The sequence below is a fragment of the Propithecus coquereli genome, unplaced genomic scaffold (assembly GCF_000956105.1).
Source record: "Propithecus coquereli isolate 6110/MARCELLA unplaced genomic scaffold, Pcoq_1.0 Scaffold675, whole genome shotgun sequence".
NCBI lineage: Eukaryota > Metazoa > Chordata > Mammalia > Primates > Indriidae > Propithecus > Propithecus coquereli.
Genome location: NW_012152785.1, coordinates 62937 through 86438, shown reverse-complemented (window position 1 = coordinate 86438; position 23502 = coordinate 62937). Strand labels below are relative to the sequence as shown.

Below are 23502 nucleotides of genomic sequence, written 5' to 3'. Positions count from 1 at the left end.
CCCGCCTGGGCCTCCCAGAGAGCTAGGATTACAGGCGTTAGCCACCGCGCCCGGCCTGTCATTAGTTTTTACTGCCATCTGTGAAGCCAGTAAAAACATACATTATTTGCATGATGAAAACAAAGTGATCCAATGAAGAGAGAAATAAAACTCAAATTAGATCTATGAAAATAAGCTAATTCTTATCTTCGTCAAAAATAACATATAAAAACTCTGCCTATTATTACCCTAATATTAGTTCATTGTTAAACGACTAAAACTTTTGGATTGCTACTACATATTTTGTTCTGTTTGAGGTGTTTCGGATTACTAACCAGATATCCGTCTCCAAAACCCACATTCTTAATCCTTATACCATTTTGTATCTCTAGATGTGAAAACATATATTTTTGTATTGATGGAAAAACAGAAAGGCTAGTTTTATGTTCAAGTCCACATAGCTTGTAAGTAATAGACAAACCTTGGACCCAGACTCAAATTTCCTGATTTATAAGAGGCCACACAAGGAAATTCACCACAAGTTTCTCAAATTTATAGGATGCAAATGAGTATCCAAAAGTAAAACTGATGGGAGACCTTAGTGGTAGGAAAGAATATTAACATGAATACTTATGATTAAATTAGAATTAAAATATGAAACTTAAAACAAATTAATACTATTATACTTTGTTCTTTAATGGGTCCATGCATCAAACCATCATCCAGTCCTCTTTTCTTCTGTATAATATAAATAAGAGTTCTCAAAAGTATGACTTGTCTGTTCCACTGTAATCAGAAGTGAATGAGATGAGGATTATAAAACAGAAGATCAAGCGACACAGGCATTATTTTTAAAAATCATTTAAGGTAACTTTATTTATATCTACAAACTCAATGGTTATGAGTTAAACATTGTATTTAATGCCAAGTTTTGTTTGAAGAGAATCTGAGCATGTGTCCCATTTTCAGTAATGGGATCAAAGTAAAATTAAAGCCAAAAAAGCAGATATATAAAAAAACACATGATTTATTTACTTTGGAAGGCAACATATTGAAATAGAAAAATCACTCCCTTTTCAATATTAAAACAAGAAAATACTAATAATTTCTGAGCTCTTTGCACCAGGGGACAGAGAATAGAGAATAACTTTTTTCCTAGTAGGTGGTGGCAAGCAATTTAACAAACTCCACATGAAACTTTTAAAGTAGATATGACAATTAAAAAAAGGAAAATGGGAAAGTTTATCAAGTTTATCAAATAAATTCTAGGAAAGAAAAAAGAAATCTTTTTTTCCTAGAAAGTCAGGAATTATTTATTGTTTATATATAGAGCTCACATTTTAGATCTTAGTTGTTGAACTTTGTGTAAATTCACTCACTCCTCCAATTTTTTTTAAATCCACTTCAATCAGGCTTTTGCATCCAGTTTCTTATGTCAAAATCACCAATGACGTTTACACTGACAAAAGCAATTTATTTAATTTATGTTGAGTCCTTATCTTACTTCACCTATCTTCAGCATTTAAAACACTATTCACTAGACTTTGAGAACACTCCATGGTTTTCTTCCTATTTTCTATCCACTTTTTCTCATTCTCCTTTGCTGGTTTCTCCTTTTCTTCCCAACTTCATAAATTGGAATGGCCCAGGAGTCAGATTTTAGTCATCTTTTTATACTCACTCCTTTGCTGATCTCATCTAATCCCATGATTTTAAAAATGTTAGAACTATAATGACTCCTAAGTTATATCTTCAGCCTGGATCTCTCCCCTGAATTCCACAATCTATATCCAACTGTGTACTTCATATACTGTGTATTTCATAACTCTGCTTAGGAATCTAATAAACATTTCAGATGTCAGATACACAAAAATGAAAATTCGATTCCTCATCACAAACCTGCTTCACCCACAGTCTTTGCCATTTTAATGGCAGGTGCATATTTCAGGTGCGTATGTCAGGAACCTTGAAGTCACCTTTACTCCTTGCTTCTATTCACACTTCACATCTAATTTATGAAAAAAAATTATTAGCTATAACTTTAAAATCTACACAGGATCTACCTACTTCTTAAATCCTTCACTGCTACCACCCTGACCCCTGATGTAACCTACTACCATCTGCTACCAAGCTTATTTTAAATTCTCAATGAGCTTCTACCTTTGCCAATAACCCATTCTCATAATTGCAAGCCCAATGATTTCATTAAATAATAGTCAGATCATGTCACTGCCCTTCTTAAAACCCTGCAATGATTTCCAATTTGTCTCAGGCCCTACAGGATCTGATCTCTTAGTGTTTTTCTCATAATACTCTCCTCTCTCTCAACATGCTCTGGCCACATTATCTTTCTGCTACTCTGCTGAAGACCAGGTATATTCCTGTCTTAGAAACTTTGCATTAGCAGTTCCCATGCACATTCACATGGATCAAATATCTTTCTCCACATGGCCTAGTTCGACAAGCTTATTTAAATTTTACCCCCCTTAACTGGAATTCCTGATGCACTTTTCTATTTTTATAGAACTTCAGAGCTTTTAAAATATTACAAAATGTGTTTATTTATAATATTTGTCATTTGTGAAATGTGTTGACTTTCCGAGTTTATAATAATGCCCAATATAGAGTAGGCCATGAATAAATATTGAATAAATGAATACACTTTTGGTAAGGAAGTCACATTACTGCGAAAATAAACAATATTCTAGAGGAAAGATGGCTTAGGCAGAGAGGTGTTTGTCTCCCAGTCTACATCCAACCAATTTCATGAATCTTGACAAGTCCCTTAATCCCTCTGAGTCACTGTAAGTTACAATTTATAAGACACATTATTAACTGTGTGACAACTATATAACATAATATATTCAAGATGCTCATAAAAATGCCTTACAAAAAAAACCCTGCTCAATAACTGTTAGTTGTATTACTGCTACTTAAAAATAGTTTATAGAAAAACTCCTGCTTCAGTTGATAGTTGTAGAAAAAGTGTAGTTTGTTAAAAATTCATAATTTTAGTTTTCATCTTCTCATTTCATCTTCTCATTTCATCTTCTCATAATGGATTTTGTATGCCAAGAAATATTCCATGTCAATAAACTTGAGATGAAAAAATTACTTTTATCTCAATGTAGTGAATTATGGTCTTATCTTGCTTAAAAATTAAAAGTATATGTTAAAATCTTAAGTTTAAGTTACTTAAGTCTTTTACTTTAAGTTAAAGTAAAAACACATTTAAATTTTGATAATGGTTATAAATTTCTAATTTTTCTTATATTCATAATATTTAATATAAAAATGGAATCACATTGCATGCAGAGTAAATCCCCTTGCTCCATGCTCTTATAAACCAAACCCTTTATTGTAATTAGAGTCTAAATATCATTTTTCACTAGATTTTAAATTCCATGAGACTAAACACTGTATATTTGTCTCATGCACTGCCGAATATTTAACCAATCTCTAGTATATGGAAGTGGCTCAACAATATATTTAGTGTGAATTTTGTGTATTTTCAATTTTAATAGGCTTTATATTAAATATTCTCTACAAATTAAGTCAGTGTACCATCATTTTAGTTTCTATTTGATAGATATTTAAGGAGTTTTTTTTTTTTCCTATGAGGGGGACATATAAAGCAGAAATTAATTAATTTGAATGTATAATAAGAACATGTTAGATTATAGAAAATCTCTATTCATGCATCTTAAAGGTTTTTGATATCTGCAACATGTTTACCTATGGGTAATTGATACTGATGAACATTCTTGCCAGTTGTATGATATGAGCCTCACCCAGCCCCCTGACTCACCAGTTTTGGTTCTTTCTCCAGGAATGAGTGCTCTGAATAGATTGATCTACAATCTCCCAGAATTTTTTATGCATTTACATATATTATTTGTGAAAATAAGCCTATATACGTATTTTTTAAATGGACAGTGGCTTAAACAAAGAGAGGTTTGTTCTGATTTGCTTTGTTGTTTACTTAACGCATGGTTTAGATACATTTTCTTGTCAAACTGAGGAAAATTTTATTTGCCAATTAACTTTCAAATGTATATATATTTGAAATATATATATATATATAGAGAGAGAGAGAGAGAGAGTCTTGGGTAGAAACAACTATTTTTTACTTCATTATTTTTTATTATTATATATATAAAGAAAAAGGAATAGCATATTGAGAAACAGCAGAGAGAAGATGATTTGATCTACAGAAGATTTTTAGTATCTAGTCAGAAAAAACCAAATGCATATAGAACATACACTGAAAACAGATAATGAAAAAATTCTGAGTAGAAATACATTAGTGTTCCCAGTGACCTTCAACATGGGATATAAGATTACTGTTTAATTCAAATCCCTCTTACTTTGCCTCCTTCCTGGACACCACATCTCTTGCTAAATAGCTCTATGGTAAAGCCTTCCATATACAAGGATGTAAATTTCCAAAGTTTTCTCTCCTAGCAAAGTACAGGCTGTACATTTACCTTCAGATGAGGATGATTCTGAGAAATCAGCAAGTCCACTGAGCTAGTAATAGTTCAGGTATATCCATTTATTCCTTTAATTCTAATTTTAAATTCAACTCTCTAGTAGAAATGAAAAGTACTTGCTTTGGAGAATTGTGTCAGAGGTCTAAATTATACTTTCATTCTTCTTTTTTATTAGAAATTGTATTAGGTTAACATTTTTCTTATCAATTCAAATGGTAAAAATATATTTAGTTAAGCTTTCAACCAATTTATTTATTAGCATTAAAATATTATTAGTTTATAAACTTTCAAATAGCTAGATATTTAGACATGTTTGCCTTGGGATTCAAACAAGAATTACTTACATGTTTATTTTCAAATAAAATGTTAATAAAAGTCCCCAAAATTTCCTTTTGCTTAATAAAAGTCCCCAAAATTTCCTTTTGCAGATTATTTATTGTTATTAAGTTTTATCACAAGTGGAAAGTGTATGATTGTGGAACATATACCTCTTAATTTGGCCCCGTTAAAAAAAAAAAGGCAGGGAAGAGGTACATAAAATTCTTAGGATTCTGTTTACAAGTATGAAATTCTAATCCAATTATATACTTGGGGGGGGCAAGGGCAACATACGTAACTTAAACATCTGTACCCCCATAATATGCTGAAATAAAAGAAAAAGAAAAAAAAAGAGAAAGACAAAACTTATCTATGATATTAGAATCCAATAGTGGGAAATCTTGGGGGTGGGGGTGGGGGAGGGTTAGTGACTAAGAGGGAGGTGAAGGGGACATATCGGATGTTTTTAACATTGTTTCTCATTAAATCTGGGTGCTGGTTACGTGATTACCTTCACTTTGTGAAAACTCATCAATATGTAAACTTTTGTGTATGTCAGAAAGATTTCAATAAAAATGTTACTTAAAAAAACACCATGAAATTGCTCCCCCAAAAGTGCACACAGACTACCTTTCCCTCTCCCACCACAATAAGCTAGTCTATGGCCACTCAAATTCAAGTGGTAGTTTAATATAGGCTTCTCTACAAAGTGACTTAGAAAACCAACATTATGAAGCTGCTTAAGCATTGCGGATGCTCTCCTCTTCAAATGTATGTATTATTAAAGGAAGACCCCAAAAGTAGTCTCAGTCTTTTTCAGTTTTCCACTAGTGTTTCCCAAACACTATTGTTTCCAAAGGCCTATTTCTTGTCTGCTGTCTAAAAATCATTTGAGGTCACTCTTAAGGCAGATTCTTAGGGCTCAATTAAGACACTTGATATGTGTTTATTGTATTTGCTTGTTTCTTAATTATTATTTTAATTTTATTATGCCTTCCTAGGTTTCCAAGTGATTTTAATATATGATTTGCTCTCAAAATTTAGTGTCCTGAAAATCACATGAAAATCTTTATCCACTGCGGGTAGCCCTGAAATCTGCCTTTCAAAAACAAGCACATTACATGATCCTGATATGTACAATCAATCATCCTTTGGAATATATGGGATCAGGCATTTTGGCTTCTCTCACACAGGATAGTAGGTAGCTGTTACACTAAAAAAAAAGCCTAGGATGAGTAGCTTAGGCCAACTCTGCTCTAGCCTCTTATGCAAATGATTATCACTCTTTTTCTCTTTGAGAAAAGTCTCATATTTCAATTTGGACTCCAGTGTTGGAAATAGAGTGGAGGAAACATATTTATGTATGCAAATTCTTCACAGGATCCTGAACCTCACTAAATTCTACAAGGTTTTGGGGTCCAAAGCTTCAGTAATTCATAAAAAGTTACATTTCCTTTTATCCTATGTTCACACACATAATATGTAAATATTTTGGAATGTCTTAGAGAGAGATAGCTATAGCAACCCTGTGCTCCCTGGGTCAATGATCATATTAATATTACCCACTAATAATTAAAAATAAGAATAGTCTATTACTTTTAGGCCCCTCTTATAAAATTGACATCCTTAAAATCTACAGGAACCTCCTTTATTTAAAATTTAATACTCTAAAATATTAAAGAATCTGTAAAGAGTTGACTGTAAGCCTATTTATGGCTGTTACTAAAAATATTTGAAAACTTACAAAACCATATAATAATTTCTCCAATAAAATACAAAGAATTATGTTGTATGTTATACAATGGATTTGTTTGTAAGGTCATAAATACAGGGAAAGAGTACTTTCTTGATTGGAAATAAATAAAATTTTTATGACAAAAAAGAAAAGATATCCTCACTAGATAGAATATAGGCAGCACACTCAAAAAGGCCTTATAATATGACAACAAAATAATATTGACATCTTTCCCACCTAGGGAATATTTTTCATAAAATGAAATTTATCTTCATTTCAAATAAGAACATGTCTATTCTATTTATAATTTATTACAATGAAAGCAAGAATCCTCAAAGTTCTTGTATACCTTTAAATAATAAAAATCTTTTTTTGCTGAAGAGTTTTAAATATAAACTGACACTAGAACGACTAAATCAATTTTGAATGCTTTAAGGAAAAAATAACGCAGTCATTCTGGAGAGACTACAGCTTCAGAAAATTCTTACTTATCACAGATATGTCAAACTATTTGGCTGTTGTTTTGAACATGGAAATCATCTTAGTTATAAACAACAAGACTAGCCAAAGATAAAATTATGATAGTGATGAAGTAGTAACTTTTTCTGGAACCCTTCTAACTCATGTTTTATTCCTCTTATTTTGTCCTGCCCTTTATCTCCCCAATAAGCAATGATACCTTGTCCTACCTACACTGGGATCTAATCCCATTCCCAGTTTTCTCTCAACCAGGAGAATACTCCACTAAAGTACCTTCTGTGACTTAGCCAATTAGAATAATCCCTCCTACAACAATTGGATTTTAAAAAATCATCAACACCCAAAAACATTGATCTCTAATGGGTTGGTATTATTCAGAGCCTAGAAAGTATTGAAGGTGAGAGGTCAATGTTTCTTCTACTCACCAGGCTGTTCTTGAGAAAAACAGTAACAGACCTATTTGGCCTACAGTTTTTTCAATATGCTCTTTTCTTTTTCTATTTCTAGGCAACCAAGAAGCCTACGAAGAAAGATTACTTGGGAACATTCATGTGGGAATGCTCATGAGGAGCCTTATGTGTGTGAAGGTTTGTGGAATGGGGAGAATATGGCAAGAATGGCTCAGAAAGCAGCATTTGTTTGAACATTTTACAGTGTTTGGACTTGCTGTTGTACTCTTACAATGACCTTTGCAGACAAGAAGGCCAAAAATCAAGGTACTGTGATGAGAAGGAATAAATTGCCTTCTTCTTCCAAGCAGTGGTAAGTCACCTTGAGGAAAGGAAAGAGGCCAAGTAAAATATCACCTCTGTGTGTCTGTTGTCAGCTTGCACATTTGGACAGACACTCCATTCAACTGCCACATTCTATTTCTGTCTTGATTAACCCTGCTGGATGAATAATGGTGTGAGACTAGAAGACACCATACTTTCTTTCCTTCTATTAATTTCCATAATTGGCATAATAGTTAATTAATTTAGCCTAGTACTTGGAATTTTTAGAAACATACCAGTAGTAAATAAAAAGACAAGTGTTCTTGTATAAGAAACAAAAATAATGTTTTATGTGGCCATATAGTTGACTTAAAAAACAGTGGGACACAAAATTAAGATAAAAGATGAACATTTACCAAGGTATCAAATAGGTCAATTGATTTCAGAAAGTGCATCATTTATTTAGATATCCATGGAAGGATTGCTATTTTATTACTAATAACAAATAATGTCTGAAATTTCCGTGGGATGATTTTCGCTAAAATGTATACTGACTTTCACTTTTCCTTACCTTAGAGACCTTACTATTGGAATAACCTAAATAAAGAATGTGTACTAAGTTATGGTGTGCAATGGACTTAATATTTGTGTCCTCCTCAATTCTTCAGTTGAAATCCTAATCTCCAGTGGTGAGGGCATTATGAGGTGGGGGTCTTTGTGAGGTGATTAGATCATGAGAATAGAGGCCTCATGAATGGAATTAGTGACCTTATAAAAAGTACCTCAGAGAGCTAGTCTCATCCTCTTTCCACCAAGTGAGGATACAAGGAGAAGTTGGCTATCTGCAACCCGGAAAAGGGGCCTCACAGGAACCCTTTCATGCTGGCACCTGATCTTGGACTTCCAGCATCCAGAACAGTCAGACAGAACAGTGTTGTTTATAAGTCACCCAGGCTATAGTACTTTGTTACAGTAGCCTGAACTAACTGACTAGGACGAGTGTGTGTGTGTGTGTGTGTGTGTGTGTGTGTGTGTGTGTTTCATTATTTCAACAGGAATCCATAAGAATAGGCCTAGGGATATATAATTAGAGTATTTCCAGAAATATGAAGGTATGTCATCCATAGTATTTGTTTTGCTTCCTGTGGCTGGGCAACAGCAGTCCTCATTTTTTTTTTCCTTGCCCTAACCCTGGTTTACTGATGTCTCCTGTTCAATCTCTCCTTAAGGGAATGTTCATGTCTTTCTTCTCTTCTCTTTTATTTCCTCTCTTTTTTAAATAAAGTGAAGTTACACACATACAAAAGAAAGAATAGTAACTTATTTTTCACAATCTCCTTAACAGATTTAATGAATTTTATTAGCTCTTTCATTTTCATGGGGGGTTCTATCCTTTCTATTTTAAGAAGTAATGACTGATGATCTGTGACTTGCTACTCTGCCAGACTCTGACACCTGTGATCTTTCAACTTGACAAAGTCTCTGCTGGAAATTCACGTGGGGGGCAAATCGTAAATTGGCTTGAAGGCAATATGCAGCGCATGATCTATTTTTTGTTGTTGTTGTTGTAGCAATATTCTATTGGCAATGTAGGAAGATAGATAAGACAAGGAAAAGGAGCAAAAGTTTGAAATATTGTGTGAGATCATGGGCCATGAGAATGTGAACTAGAGAATTACAGTGGATGTGGGGAGTGAGGGAGATATTCAAGAGACATTCCAGAGATATCTGTATGAAATTTTATAAGTTACTGAGTGAGGACAAATGGGAGCAGAGACCTATGAGGAACTAGAAGCGCCTAATTTGAGTAGATGGCCAATTGCAATATGATTAACTGAAAGTGAGAATCAAGAGTAGAAACCTTGGGATTTTAAAAGAATGTGTACAGTTTCCTACATTTGTAATTTGATATAATTGTGTGATACTAGGAGTAGTTATCCAGTCAATAATTTGGAATATGGATGGAAACATCAGAAAGTAAATATTTCTAAAAGCAAAATGTCCATATTTGTGATTTCCTGGAGTCAGAGCTTTTATACATCTCTATTTCTTCAACATCAAGCAAAATGCCAAACACTCAAAAAAGGTTAAGCAAGCTGAAAATTAGTAAATGCCACATGCTTTATAAACACTGAATCCAGGTTTTATACTGAATTCCTACGAAGTAAAGTATAACTGATGTAATTATTCAAATAGTGGTTAAACATTTCATAGAGTTTCAGCATTAAAGATTCATGTAGGTTCAAGGTTGTAGTAGCTGTTCTCTTGGGCCTCAATCATTTCTCAGATGCTATTTTGCTATAACTCTCAAAATACTGAAGTAAGGCACCTTGCCAGGAGCATTGGCACACTGGCACTAATAGTCAAGCTCACTAGTTTTAATCCCCTGGCTTATTTTCTATGTCATATATATTTTTTTCTTTAGAAGAAATAGTTTTTTTAAATGCAGTCATAAATAGCTTTAACCATGACTTAATGTAGTTCTGAGTTTTTTCTAGGAATTGAATTTATTTGAGAATTTAATTGTATCTTTTTTTTTCTGAACAGAAACATGAGATAAAATTGTACCAAATACATACACTTTCAAATGTATATATTTAAATAAAGATGTAACTACCCAAATTCAGCAATCTTAAAAAATGAACTGTGCCAGGGAGAAAATCCTTACAACAAATGTTTATTGAGCACCTTCTATGTGCTATATCTAGGTAGGGTGAGGGGCACAAAATACAATGTAAAGAAATATTACAATCTGCCCTCCTGTAAAGGTCGGGAGAAAATAAACAGGCAAATTTGTATTACCCTGGATAGAGCTAGAGCCCATTCTACTAAGTGAAGTATCACAAGAATGGAAAAACAAGCACCACATGTACTCACCATCAAATTGGTATTAACTGATCAACACTTATGTGCACACATAGTAGTAACATTCATAGGGTGTCAGGCAGGTGGGAGGGGGGAGGAGGGGATGGGTATATTCACACCTAGTGAGTGCGGTGTGCACCGTCTGGGGGATGGACATGCTTGAAGGTCTGACTTCGGTGGAGTAAAGGCAATACATATAGCCTAAAAGTTTGTACCCCCGTAATGTGCTGAAATGAAAAAAAATAATATGGAGGAATCGAGGCCACTATTGGAGCAAACAGGCTGCAAGGGCACGGGGTGGTTCTTTCTTTCCAGAGTGAGTGTCTTAGTTGAAAACTGAAGCATCAGTTTGAATTAAACTGTTGACAAGAAAAGAGAGGAATGGTTCAGGAAGAGGATCAACATTTCTAAATGCCTGCATGTCAGAAAGAGTGGGTGGCTGGAACAGAGAGTGTGCCAAGTAACTGATGGGAGTTCAGAATTAATACTTTCATGACTTGAGAGGAAAAGAAGTTAAAGGCAAGCCTGCTAGACAAAGGGACCATAACACAATGATGTTTGTGACTTCATTGTTATCCTTGCTTAGTTGTTAATCAAAGGGAGTTAGATTTAAAATAAAAAGAAATTATTCTTTGAGGAACTGAGGGACAGTGAATTATTAATAATTTACCCATTTAATCAGTTTTAATAATTAAAGGCTAGCAGCTTTGTGCTAGATGCCTAGAGTATAAATATATCAACTGATAACACTTTAAAAGTACTGCACTTATAATAATGAAAGGGAATTTTCTGGGCTTTGTTATAGATGATCCACACATGAGCTAATGCACTATTTTTTAGTACCTCAAATGTGCTTTCATATTTTTATGTGATAGGTGGTTTTTGCTTTATAAGCGTAATGTAATGATCAAATAACTTATCCAAACTGGGACATGCTAAAGAGTGAAAGCAGTATTATGAATAATTATATAAAGAGAAAAAGCATAAACATGAACTGTCATTGGCAAACCAAATGTATAATTCTTGTTCAAAATGTGTACCACGTTTTAAAGGATGCTTAAATGATTACAATTATTTAAAATTTGGGATAGTGTTTTGACATGGAACATCCTTTTTGAATCAGACATCTTTGAATCTTTTCATGTTCTAGAGTTTGTGAAGTACTCCAGTTTGTCTTCCTAGTTTCACCTCTACATTTTAATTTGCCAGCTTGCTGAATAAATCATTAGTAGGAATAGAAAAAAATGAAGATGATAAATCTCTAATTTGTGGCACTCACCAGCTGTTAAATACACACATAGCTTTTTAAAGCAGAATTCTTCAAAGTTTAGGAGAAGGTATTTTATTTTATTTTATTTTTCTCAGCTTCTGAAACAGAAATTGGGATCAAGTCCAACAAAAACTTGTATGGCCAATGTAAAAATGAAGCATTATTAAAATAAAAAAGGGAAGAATTTGAAAGACTTACTACACAGGAGACCTGCCAGACTGTAGTATTTCAATGGTTCCCTGAACAATGCCACAATATTCAGCTATTATTCAAGCAGGTGACACATTATTATTCTTACAGATTGATACCTTTGCTTATTATCCCCTTGACTGCACATGAAACACAGTAATTTCAATCTAATAATGTCTGTAAAAACTTCCATTAATAACAAGCAAGTGTTATTAAAACAAAAAAAAAATTATCTGTGGCATGCTCTAATTGATTTTTTTTTTCTATTATTGATGGACTCAGTCACTCTGTATTTAGGTACACCAGGACAGTCGACTTTGATAGTAAAGGAAAGTAATTGATTTTTAATTTCAAATATGTCATTCTGGAAACAGTGCTTTGTAAGTTTCTTAACTCCCACAGAGAGCAGCACCACAAGACTCCAGGTAGATGCACAATAGATGATCAATACACATTTTGGAGTTTTAGATCGTCCCATGATAATTAAAATAAAGTACTCAATGCAAAAAGATGAAACTCATGCAAGACCATTTAATACAAATGGTAAAAGTAATGTTTCTTTGTTGAATGCCTCCTAAACCCTTACTGAATGAACCAAAGAAACTGCAATCATCCATCAGGCTGTCTCCATGGTCCGGCTCTATACTTCATTTCCCTGTTAACTGCTTGTAGCCTGCTACGTTATGCCTCCAAGCTTTTACTTCTGCACTTCCTTATGTTCAAACATATTTCCCACTATTATTCATTGCCCAAATTCTTTTGATTCAGCAACATTTGGCTTGGGGAATTCTCCAGAAAATCCTCTTTGAGTTCTCAGATTAATTTAAATGTCCCAATTCTATGGTTTGCTAGTATTTTTTACATGTTTTCCTGTTGCATTTGATGTGCTATATTTGATTTATCTGCTTATATGACTCTTTCTACTTCTAAACTATAAGTTTTTCAAGCACAAAGGACCACTAAATAAACACAGGTCTGGCATGTATACTACAACTGGTACAAATGCCAGTAAGAACATATCTCCTAATTTAAGCTAAAATTATTAATAAATGTATGTGCACATAATATTGTTTGCAGTTGGACTTATGGATAGTTAAACCAGAGAACAAATTTTTAAGCAACTGCATATTTGTGAAGTGAAAATAGCATGGCTTTAGTTTATATAAAACTAAATTTGAATCTCAATTCTGCCCCTCTTTAGTAACGTAATTTTGAGCTAATCACTTAACTTACCTGAACTTCAGTTTCCATGTTTTGTACAAATGAGCCTACTAGTAAGGTTGTGGCAACAATTCAATGAAAAATGTACATAAAGCAGCTGGCATAATGTATATGCTCAGTAAGCTTCCTTACCTTAATTCCTTTTCCTCTAATACTTTTAAATTTTAAAAAAGTGAGAAAAATGCCATAGGGCTGCATTACTCGAGCTATTTTTTTGGTATGCTTAAATATGAAAATGTTATGCACTATATACTAAACTTATGTTGTACCTTTGCTTTTGTCTTTTCTTTTACTTATAATGCCCTTCTCCCAGTCCCCATCTTCACTTGGCAAATTCCTATTTTTCCTTTGCTGTTCAGCTTTAATCTCATCTTCTCAATGAAGTCCATAAGAATCAATTGGAAGATCATCTGGATTTCCACAGTATCTCTTTCACGATGTCATTGCAATATGTTAGATATTATGAAACCAAAGTTGTACTGCAAAATAGATTACCTTAGCTTTGAAAATTTTCAGGTCTAGGATCATCTTTCAACACAAACAAAATAATGAGACATATATTGAAATAATCTCTGGATAAGTAAGACCTTTCACTTTTATGTTAGAAAAAGCAGGAGCATTTAATCAAATAATATGTTATTCAAATTTAAAAATGTAAATGAATCACATTTTAAATATATTCATTGGTTATGCTTCTATGGTCAAAAATTAATTCTTTTTAGTAGAAAAATAAATGTTAGAAGGTGTAATGAATTATGTAGAATTATATACATTTGACCAGGACATTTATTACATATAAAAATACTTAGTATTTTATTAGATAGTGCTATAAAAAATTATTTTAGAGAAAAACAGCGCCATGTATTAAAGCTATACTTTACTTGTTCTTTTTTTAACAGAAAACTGGTAAACTGCTGTCCACATTAATTTTAATTTTTATAATGCAAAAGTGTCTACAGTAGCCACTACAGGTCTCTTTGATTAGCAATTCATAAACACAAGGAGATAAGATATTAGTTTAATTTACCTTAATAACCAAATCAAATTTCTGGTGAAAGTCTCTGTTTACTGGTTCCAGAAGACTAAGTTCTGCAGTCCTAGGATGCATATGGAAAAATCGTGGGTAATCCTCAGGAGTCCCTGAAACACATTGAGATTTCAGCACATAATTGAGAACAATAAGTAATATGTGTGTCTGCTTTATTTATTTCCATTCATTAACTAAGGAACAAAATTACAATTTCATTAGTAAATTTAGTTTCAAAATTATACAGTCAAGGGAAAGAAGACACACATGTAGTATATAATTAATTAGCTTATTTATGAGTAAGAGAATGAAAAATAATTGTTTGGATGATTTTCCAAACATTTTTTATTAAGAGAGTTCTTTAATTAATTTGAAACTTCATCACATGAAAAGAGATATTAGGTAGAGCGAGAGCAAATTTTAAATTATAAAATCATATTTTAATGGTGCATAAATCTTAATTATAGCCTGCATGATCTATCGACATATCTTGTAATAAATAATTATTTATAATTTGCACCAAATATCAAGATGCTTGCAAATTAATAAGAACATATCCTGTTCCATCAAAGTAAATATTTTTCTTAAGATAAGTATCTAGATAATTATGTTGACCACAGTAAATTAAAATATAGGTTTTGATTATCCTCAATGTCTATTTCTTAAATGCAGGCATTTCAATAAATTGAAGTACATTTCTTCTTAAATAAATTTCTTTCAATTGTATCATCTTGCTTTGTGTACTGTAACATTCTTTTTCCCAAAGTGAAGAAACAGTAGAACTTAAATCATAGAACTGTATAGTATATACATTTGGACAAACAATAACTGTAAGAGTAAAATAGCATAGCTTCCAGTTTTTGAAGCCCAGTATATGATAAAAGCTTTGTATAAGGAACCATCAATAACCCTGCAAGTCATTTCCATTCTACAGATAAGGATTGGGGAGGTTTGAGAGATTAAATAACTTATCTAAGTCCAAAAAAAACAATCAGGGACAGAGTTTGCATTCAAATCCAGGCTGCCAGAAGTAAAACATACCCAGAAATGGGCTTATTGCTACTACTCCTTCTCTTCAACAATGAGACAAGAAAGGAAATTCTCCCGGGCATTACGTCAGGGGGGAAAAAAAACAGAAAAATATTTTACATAATTAAAATGGACTAAAAATCCAGAAATGGTCAGAATTACAGATAAAATTTAATATATGATATAGGAGTTATCACTCCTAACAAGAGTCATGCAGTAAATGGTGGAATTGTATCCATTCTTCATATAATGTACTAAAGCAAACACCAAATGTAGAAGATATCCATGTATAATAAATAATAAAACAATATAAACACTATTTGTAGGTAAAAACATGGATAAATTTTATTCTAACATGAGAGTGGGCAAACCTTTCCTAACTACAGGTCAAAATTGAGAAGCAATAAGGGAAAAGATAAGTAAATGTGACTATAGTACAAAATTTCATGGCAAGCTACAATAAACAAAGTAAAACCACAGTGACAAACTGGAAAAAAATATTTGCAATTTATATCAGAGACAAAATGTTCATATCTCTTATATATAAAGACAGATTTATAAATTACCTAAGAAAAAAAGACCAGTGATGTATTATATTAATAAAAGTTTGGGGCTAGCTGCTAGAGAATGAACAGGTAGTTCACAGAAAAAGAAAGGCAAATGACAATCATAAAAAAAGATGTTAACCTCTGTATATAAGAAGAAAAATACAAATTAAAACTACACTAAGATTCCATTTGTCACTTGCTAGATTAGCAATTGTCTCAGTTGGACACCATACTCTATGGTGAGCCTGCAAGAACATAGGCACTTCTGGACATAGGCGGTGTTAATAAAAGAGTGCTATAAAACTTATGAAGGAGAATTTGGCATAATCTATCAAAATCATAGTAATGTTTACTTTTTGACCCAGGAATTACACTTCAAGGATATTTTTGCATTATAATAATGAAAGATAAATACCCACTTAAATATACATCAGTAATGGTCTGGCTGAATAATTAGTGAAATATCCTAAAGTGGATAATAATTCAAATGTAAAAACGAATGATAGATATCTTCACCTATTACTATAGAGTTATTTTCAGATATATCGAGTGAAAAAAGTGATATGGAAAAGAATAACTTTTAAAAAAGAGAGTATACACATATTTAAAAGGGAATTCATATGTATATTAAAATATACAAAAATAAGCCATAACGTTAAAAATTGATTACACATGAGAGAGAGAGAGAGAGAGAGAGACAGAGAGAGAGAGAGATTATAAGTGGGAGGCATAGGTATTAAAATTAGGCTTCATTAACTGTATTACACTTTTTTACCTTGAAGCCACATAAATGTTATATATTATTATAAAACAAATTAAATTTAAAGACCTCTCAAAATATAAAACAAAACAAAATCAATCTAAATAGGTAGTCAGTTGAGATATAAGCATAAACAGAAAGGAATTACTCCAGATGACTATGACTTTAAAAAATAATACCTTGACATCACATCCTCAGTGTAATATAGCCTAAGAACATTAGAAATTGAAAAAAAAAATTAAACTGTTTACAGCAGCGGTCCCCACAATTTTTCCACAGATGGGGTTGGGGACTAAGGGGAGGTGGAGGGCGGAGCTCAGACGGTGGTGCCAGGATGGGAGCAGCTGTAAATACAGATGAAGCTTAAAAGCTTCACTGGCTCACCCCGCTGCTCACGTCCTGCTGTGCAGGACGGTTCCTAAGTTTCAAGAAAGACAATTTTTCCACAAACAGGAGGGAAGGGGGCAGAGCTCAGACAGTGATACGCAGGCTGGTTCCTAACAGGCCACAGCCCTGGGGGTTGGGAACCAATGTTCTACAGTAATCATATTATTGGTGGCGATATTGGTGGTGTTATTCTAAGATGGTTGTGGGAGTATTTTATAAAAAAATAAATGAGTACATAATTGTGTGGTATTTTAATTCTATTATTCTCAGTATTATAAACTGGATTCTTGGGCAGGGACAAAGAAGATCAAAACATAAGATTAAAGAGGCGAGATTAAAAACACCTATAGTTTTAATCTTGAATTGGCAATATAAGTTTAAACTCAGGTTGTAGTGTATCATAAGAAACAAAATACATACAGCATAGGTCTGAATAACAAACTAAAAGAAGTAAAAATAATGGCCAACTCAGAAGCAATGAACATTTCTAGTGTTAAGATTCTGATTTTGAAATACCATTTACCGCGAAAAGAAATTAAGGTTTCTGAACGAGAAAGCTGATTCCAGATCCAGAGCAGAAAATCAACAAGATAACTGTATGAAACACCTGGGCACAATAAATAGCAAGAAAGATACCCAAGACTACTAAGCTGGTGTCAAAAGTACTCAAGAACCAACAAGAAAAAGATTTCCTCTGGCTAAAGGTGGGACAGTTTGAGCATCAATAAAGATATCTGTAATGATTTGAAATAGATTAAATATGTTTAAATCCATAAGTTCGTAATAACCTTGAGAAAAGAACACCTTATTGATCACTTCTGAAAGATGCTTCAGAAACATTTTGAAAACTGGAAAATAAGAAAACATTATGCATGTTCTGCTTTTTCCATATGATACATAACACTCAGTAAACGAACAATTGATGAATTAAGTTTCTCTTTGTGGAATTATTCTAGCTAATAATATAAAAAGAGTGATTGAATTAGAGTGCCACCATTTTACAACTCCTCATAAATTAATGGATCACAAGTTTAAGTACCAACTGCTGCTAACAGCACAAAAAAGAGATAATTCATGCCTCCCAGTGAAAGAATTAATTCACCATCATCTGTTACGAACTGGGGACTGTGTCCATAAATTCACATGTTGAAGCCCTCACTCCCAATGTGACTATATACAAAGACAGAGCCTCTTAAGGAGGTAATTAAAGTTAAATGATGTCATATGGATAGGCTCTTAATCTGATAGGACTGGTGTTCTTATTATTAATAGAAGAGAAAGAGACACCAGAATGTGTTCTGTATCTCTCCTTCTCTCTTTTCCTCCTCCTTTCTCTCTCTCTCCCTCACCCTCTCTCTACCTCTCTCTCTTCCTTTCATTCTCTCCAAGTGCACACAAAGGCCATGTGAGGACACAGCAGGAAAACATCAATCTACATGCCAGAAAGAGAGGTCTCACCAGAAACCAACCATAACAGCACCTTGATATTGAGCTTCTAGCCTCCAGAACAAATTTCTATTGCTTAAGCTACCCAGACTATGGTGTTTTGTAATGGCATTCCATATAGAGTAATATACCATTTACTAAATAGTTTTGAGAAAACAAACAAAAACCTTTATTTGATTAAGCTTCAAAATTTACAGTAAATGCAAGGGACAGAGGAACATGTAAAATTACACCAAGGGGAGCACAATCCAGACTATGGGAGACTGCATAAGAGAAACAACTTGACTTTTAAAAAAAAATAAATCTCAAGGGAAAAAGTTAAAAAAATAAAATAATAATGGAAAAAGAACCAGTGTAGATTAAAAGTGACTTAAGAAAATATCGACTACAATGTGCGAACATTATATGAATCCTGGTTCCCCTGTCCTCTTACCCTACAAAAAAAAAAAAAAAGAAAAGAAAAGAAACTGTAGAAACGAAAACAACATTTGTGAGAAAATGATGACAAACAGTAACTGGGTGTTTAATAATAAAAATGATTGTTGGATGTTGTTAGTTGTGATTATGATATTGTAGCAATGTTTTAAGAAGGGTTATTTGTAGACATACATAGTAAATATTTGTGGATTAAAATGATATATTTGAGATTTTCTTCAAAACAATATGTGGAGGGAAATGGGTAGAAACACAGAAACAAACTTTGGCCAAATGTTCATAATTCTTGAAACTGGGTGATGCTAAATGGTGATTTATTTGCTATTTTCTCTTCTTTTTTATATACTTTTAATTAAATTTTTAAAAAATGCGACATAATTTAGAGTTGGCTTTTGTTGGGTCTTACTCTCACCAGAGTAGAATGGAACAGGGTGTGTGGAAGGATGGACCCAAATCAGTTAAGCTGATTGAATAATAGTAGCTGATCTGGGAAAAGAATTTAATTTCCTAGAGATAACATTTGCGGTTAATTCTGGAGTTACTGTGGAGAAAATTTTATCTCTTTATTTACAAATTTTCTTCCTTGTCTAAGTGTCAAAACAGCCCTATGGGAATGATATTATTATTTTATCTATGAAGAAATTAGCACTCAGAGGAATTAAGTAAAATATTCTGAACTCTCACAGCTAGTAAATGACTGAGCCAGATTCAAACTCAAGGTATCTAATTCCACAGTCCACACACTTTCCTTTTATGCTATATAGTCTACATCCAATGAATTAGACACTTGGGCTCCATTAGCCTCCTTAAGGTTAGTTTTTAAGCATCATTATATAATTGTATGTAATTGTACCACTGTATACAATTTTCTGAATTTTTAGGTATGTATAGGTTTGTGTAACCACCACTAAAATCAGGATGCAGAATGATTCTATGATCAAAGAACTCCTTTGTGTTTTGCTCCCCACTTTCTAATGTCTGGCAACTACTGATTTGTTCCCCATCACTACGCTTTCATCCTTTTGAGAATGCCATTTAAGTGGAATTATACAGTATGTAGACTTTGACACTGTCTTCTTTTAACTGAGTATAAAGCATCAGAGATTCATCTAAGTGACTGTTTCTCTTAATAACATCTTTTCATTATTAAGTAATATTTAACTTCTTAAGAAACTCCCAAACTACTTTCCAATGCAGCTATATCATTTCACATTCCCACTGGGAGTATGTGAGAATTCCAGATCCTCTACATCTTTATCAACACTTGATGTGGACAGTCTTTTCAAATTTTAGCCATTCCGATGGGTATGTAGTTGTATTCATTGAGGCTTTGATTTGCATTTCCCCAATAGCTACTGAAATTGAGCAAATTTTCACATTATTATTTACAGTTTGTGTACTTCTATGATAAAGAATTTATTAATGCTTTTTTTCCATTTTGTAATTGAGTGGTTTGTCTCATTTTTATTAAATTGTTTTCACATATTCCCAATATAAATCATGTGTTGGATATATACTTTGCCAAACTATATTCTCTTTTCTGTCACTTGAATTTTCAATCTATTATCAGTGTCTTTTGAAGACTAAATTAATTTTTATTTTCATGATGTCAAATTTTTAATTTTTCCTTTTATATGTTTTCATTTTGTTATATTTAAGAAACTGTTGCCAATCGTAAGGTCACTAACATTTTTACTAATGTTGTATTTCAGATGCTTTACAGTTTTAGTTTTTACATTTAGGTATAGAAAGACTTTAATTTTCGAACATGGGGTGAGGTACAGATTGAGGTTTATTTGTTACATATGGCTGTCCAATTGTTCCAACAATATTAGTTGCAAAGATTAACTTTTTCTTCATTGAATTGCCTTTGTGATTCATATTGAAGTATTCATACCCTAACAAATTTTTGTAAGAGCTGTATTTAACCATCATTTATGAACATAGTATTTCTGACTCTCTAGATGTAGCTGATGAGGTGAATTATGGAAACCTGACCTAAAATGTATAATTATCAGATTCTCTTTCAATAATTTTCATTTTCAGCAAAAGATCATAAGATAGTTATGAGAATTGAACAACTATAGTAACAAGCCTCTAGAGGAAAGGATTTTTAATCCCTCTTGTTGAAATTCCCATTTCTTCTCCTTCAAAAGCTATATTTTTCAACATTTCCTTGAATTCTGGAAGAAACCAAAGTTCTTTCAATAAATTTCCTTTACTGTCAAGATGAACTCAAGTTCACTTATCTATTTTTAACCAATAGAGTGCTATCCAAGGAAATATTTGTTTTGAAGGCTTGATACATTAGAAAATGTGCATTCAGTACACTGCAAAGCACTTTTTCTTTTACACTAAAAACAAAACTCTTCACATATACTATTTAACTAGTAATCTGATATACACAGAAATATAAGAGAATCCTGTCTACTGGTTGTCATGAAAATTTATGGTTATTCCTCAAATTTTGACATCATAGATAGGTAAAAATTTATGATTAGTCTCCGTCAAATGTTACTAATGAATACATCAACAATTTCCATTAGGAGAACAAAAGCAATTATAATATGCAACATATCTCTGCAAGATTTTCTATGAAAATATTTTAGTAACTCCTGAATGCTGAATACCTTGTAGAAGCCAGGGTATTCAAGTACAAAAACATTGTCCAAGAATAGAAATACATGTCTAAGTTCAAGGTCCCTACAGATTCACTAAATTTGTCCCTTTTGGAAAATGTGATGTTCATTTCATTTAGCAAAGCTTAATTCAGCTAAAAATATTGTTTCTTCTAAAACATCTCCAAAGCTCAGGTTTTTCTATATCTAGTCCTTATTTCATTTAATCTTGGAGGTAATTATATTAATATTCTATTCCTCTGATATTCAATTCACCTGCTACCCTTTTCATATAAGTAAAGTTTTGTTAATAGTTTTAACCATATTTTCCTCTGTGCCTTCAAAGAATATTTATTTTTGTATCAAATTATTGCTAGGCTAAAGTATATATGATAGAAATTACCTCTAATTTCTTGCTATTCTCTTCCATTAGTTTTAACTTTAGCAACAGTTTTCTTTTCAGCTACTCCATTTCCTTGGTCCATAATTCCAATTGCAAACAGTAATCTGCCTTTATCCTACTTCTATATCCTCCAAATTACCTCAGCTCTAAATCCATTCTCTTTGTGCAACTTCTTTGTAAGCTATTTCTGATGAATAACAAACTTAATTTTCTTATCTAAAATAACTCTGTAATCCCCTCCCCCCAAAATTTTAAATCCTCTTTTCCTTGTCCTTTAAGAACGCTAAATTTTTTATATTAGTAGCCACTTTCTCAACTTAGAAAAATTCTACAAATATTTGCCTGGGTTGTTTTTCCTATGCATTTTTATGACAATGCTTCTATGCGTATAGTTCTTGGTCTACCTGACCTAGAAAGACCAAAGATTCTATCTCAGATCTTCTGAATCAGAACCGCTGAAAAGGGAGGTTAGGGATACCACTTGGAATAACCTCAGGGGATTCTCAGAGTCTCTGAAATTTGAGACCACAATTTCAGGGAATATGACGTATTCATATCTGTTATTTAAACATAAAAACAATTCCAAACCCAGGAACTAAATTCTTGCTAATCGTACCACTGCTTTTCTGACTGTGTAGATTCAAATTCCCAAATTACTCTCAATACCCAATTGTCCACAATTCTCCAAGTGATTCTTTCTTGCCTACACCATTCTCTCCAATGTGTTTCTTTTTTATAATCCCACTCTTTCCTTATTTAGACTTTTGTCCTTTCATACTTCTACCACTGTAAAAGTCTCTAAAATCTTCTGACATTCCATCATTTATCATCACTGAAGTAAACTTTTTAAAGTGACATTTTTATCTGCCAATTATCTAGACACAATTTTACCTATTGTGTATTTGGTGATCCCTAAAGTGTGTGGTGAGGAAAAACATACAAAATTTTTATGTTTTATTGATTGTTGGAATTTACATACAGTGAAATACATATATCTTAAGCTTTAATATTTTAGGGCAATTGTACAGACCTGTGTAATTACCACTCCTATTCAAACCTTGATTTCATATTTATTTTCAACTAAAAATAATATAAAAAATACACTTAACCAACATTTTACATACCAATTGACACTGTTGTTGCTCTTGGTATTTTTTAGGGGCACAAGCAAGGAATCTTGAGAAAGATATTGTAAATATACAGTGTGGAAGAATATACAGCAGTGTGTTACTCAGGGTTCTCCAGAGACATAGAACCAATAGGATATTAGGATATATTGCTTCTGAGAGAGAGAGAGAGAGAGAAAGAGAGAGAGAGAGAGAGAAGAGGGGAGGAAGAAAGAAAGAGAGATTGATGATCTCTTAATTAGGAAGGCCGAGACCATTGACTATCTCAAGCTGGAGAACCAGAAAAACTGGTGGTGTAACTATGCCCAAGTGTGGAAGCCTAAGAAGCAAGGGTGGGGGATGGGGGGGTCGGCACTGGCAGAAATCCTGAATTCTGAAAGCCTGAGAACGAAGAGTTTCGATGTTCTAGGGCAGGAAAAGATGGATGTCCCAGCTCAAGAAGAGAGAGAGAGAAACAGA

The 23502-nt window shown here is 32.8% G+C and overlaps 1 protein-coding gene across 1 annotated transcript in view; it reads right to left on the bottom strand.

Annotated features, from left to right (window-relative positions):
- PCDH15 (protocadherin-related 15) overlaps positions 1 to 23502 on the bottom strand; it is a 493462-nt gene that overhangs the window by 431553 nt on the left and 38407 nt on the right. Inside the window, 1 exon segment of the mRNA XM_012660698.1 lies at positions 14291 to 14403. Within this exon segment, the coding sequence (XP_012516152.1) occupies positions 14291 to 14403 (113 nt within the window).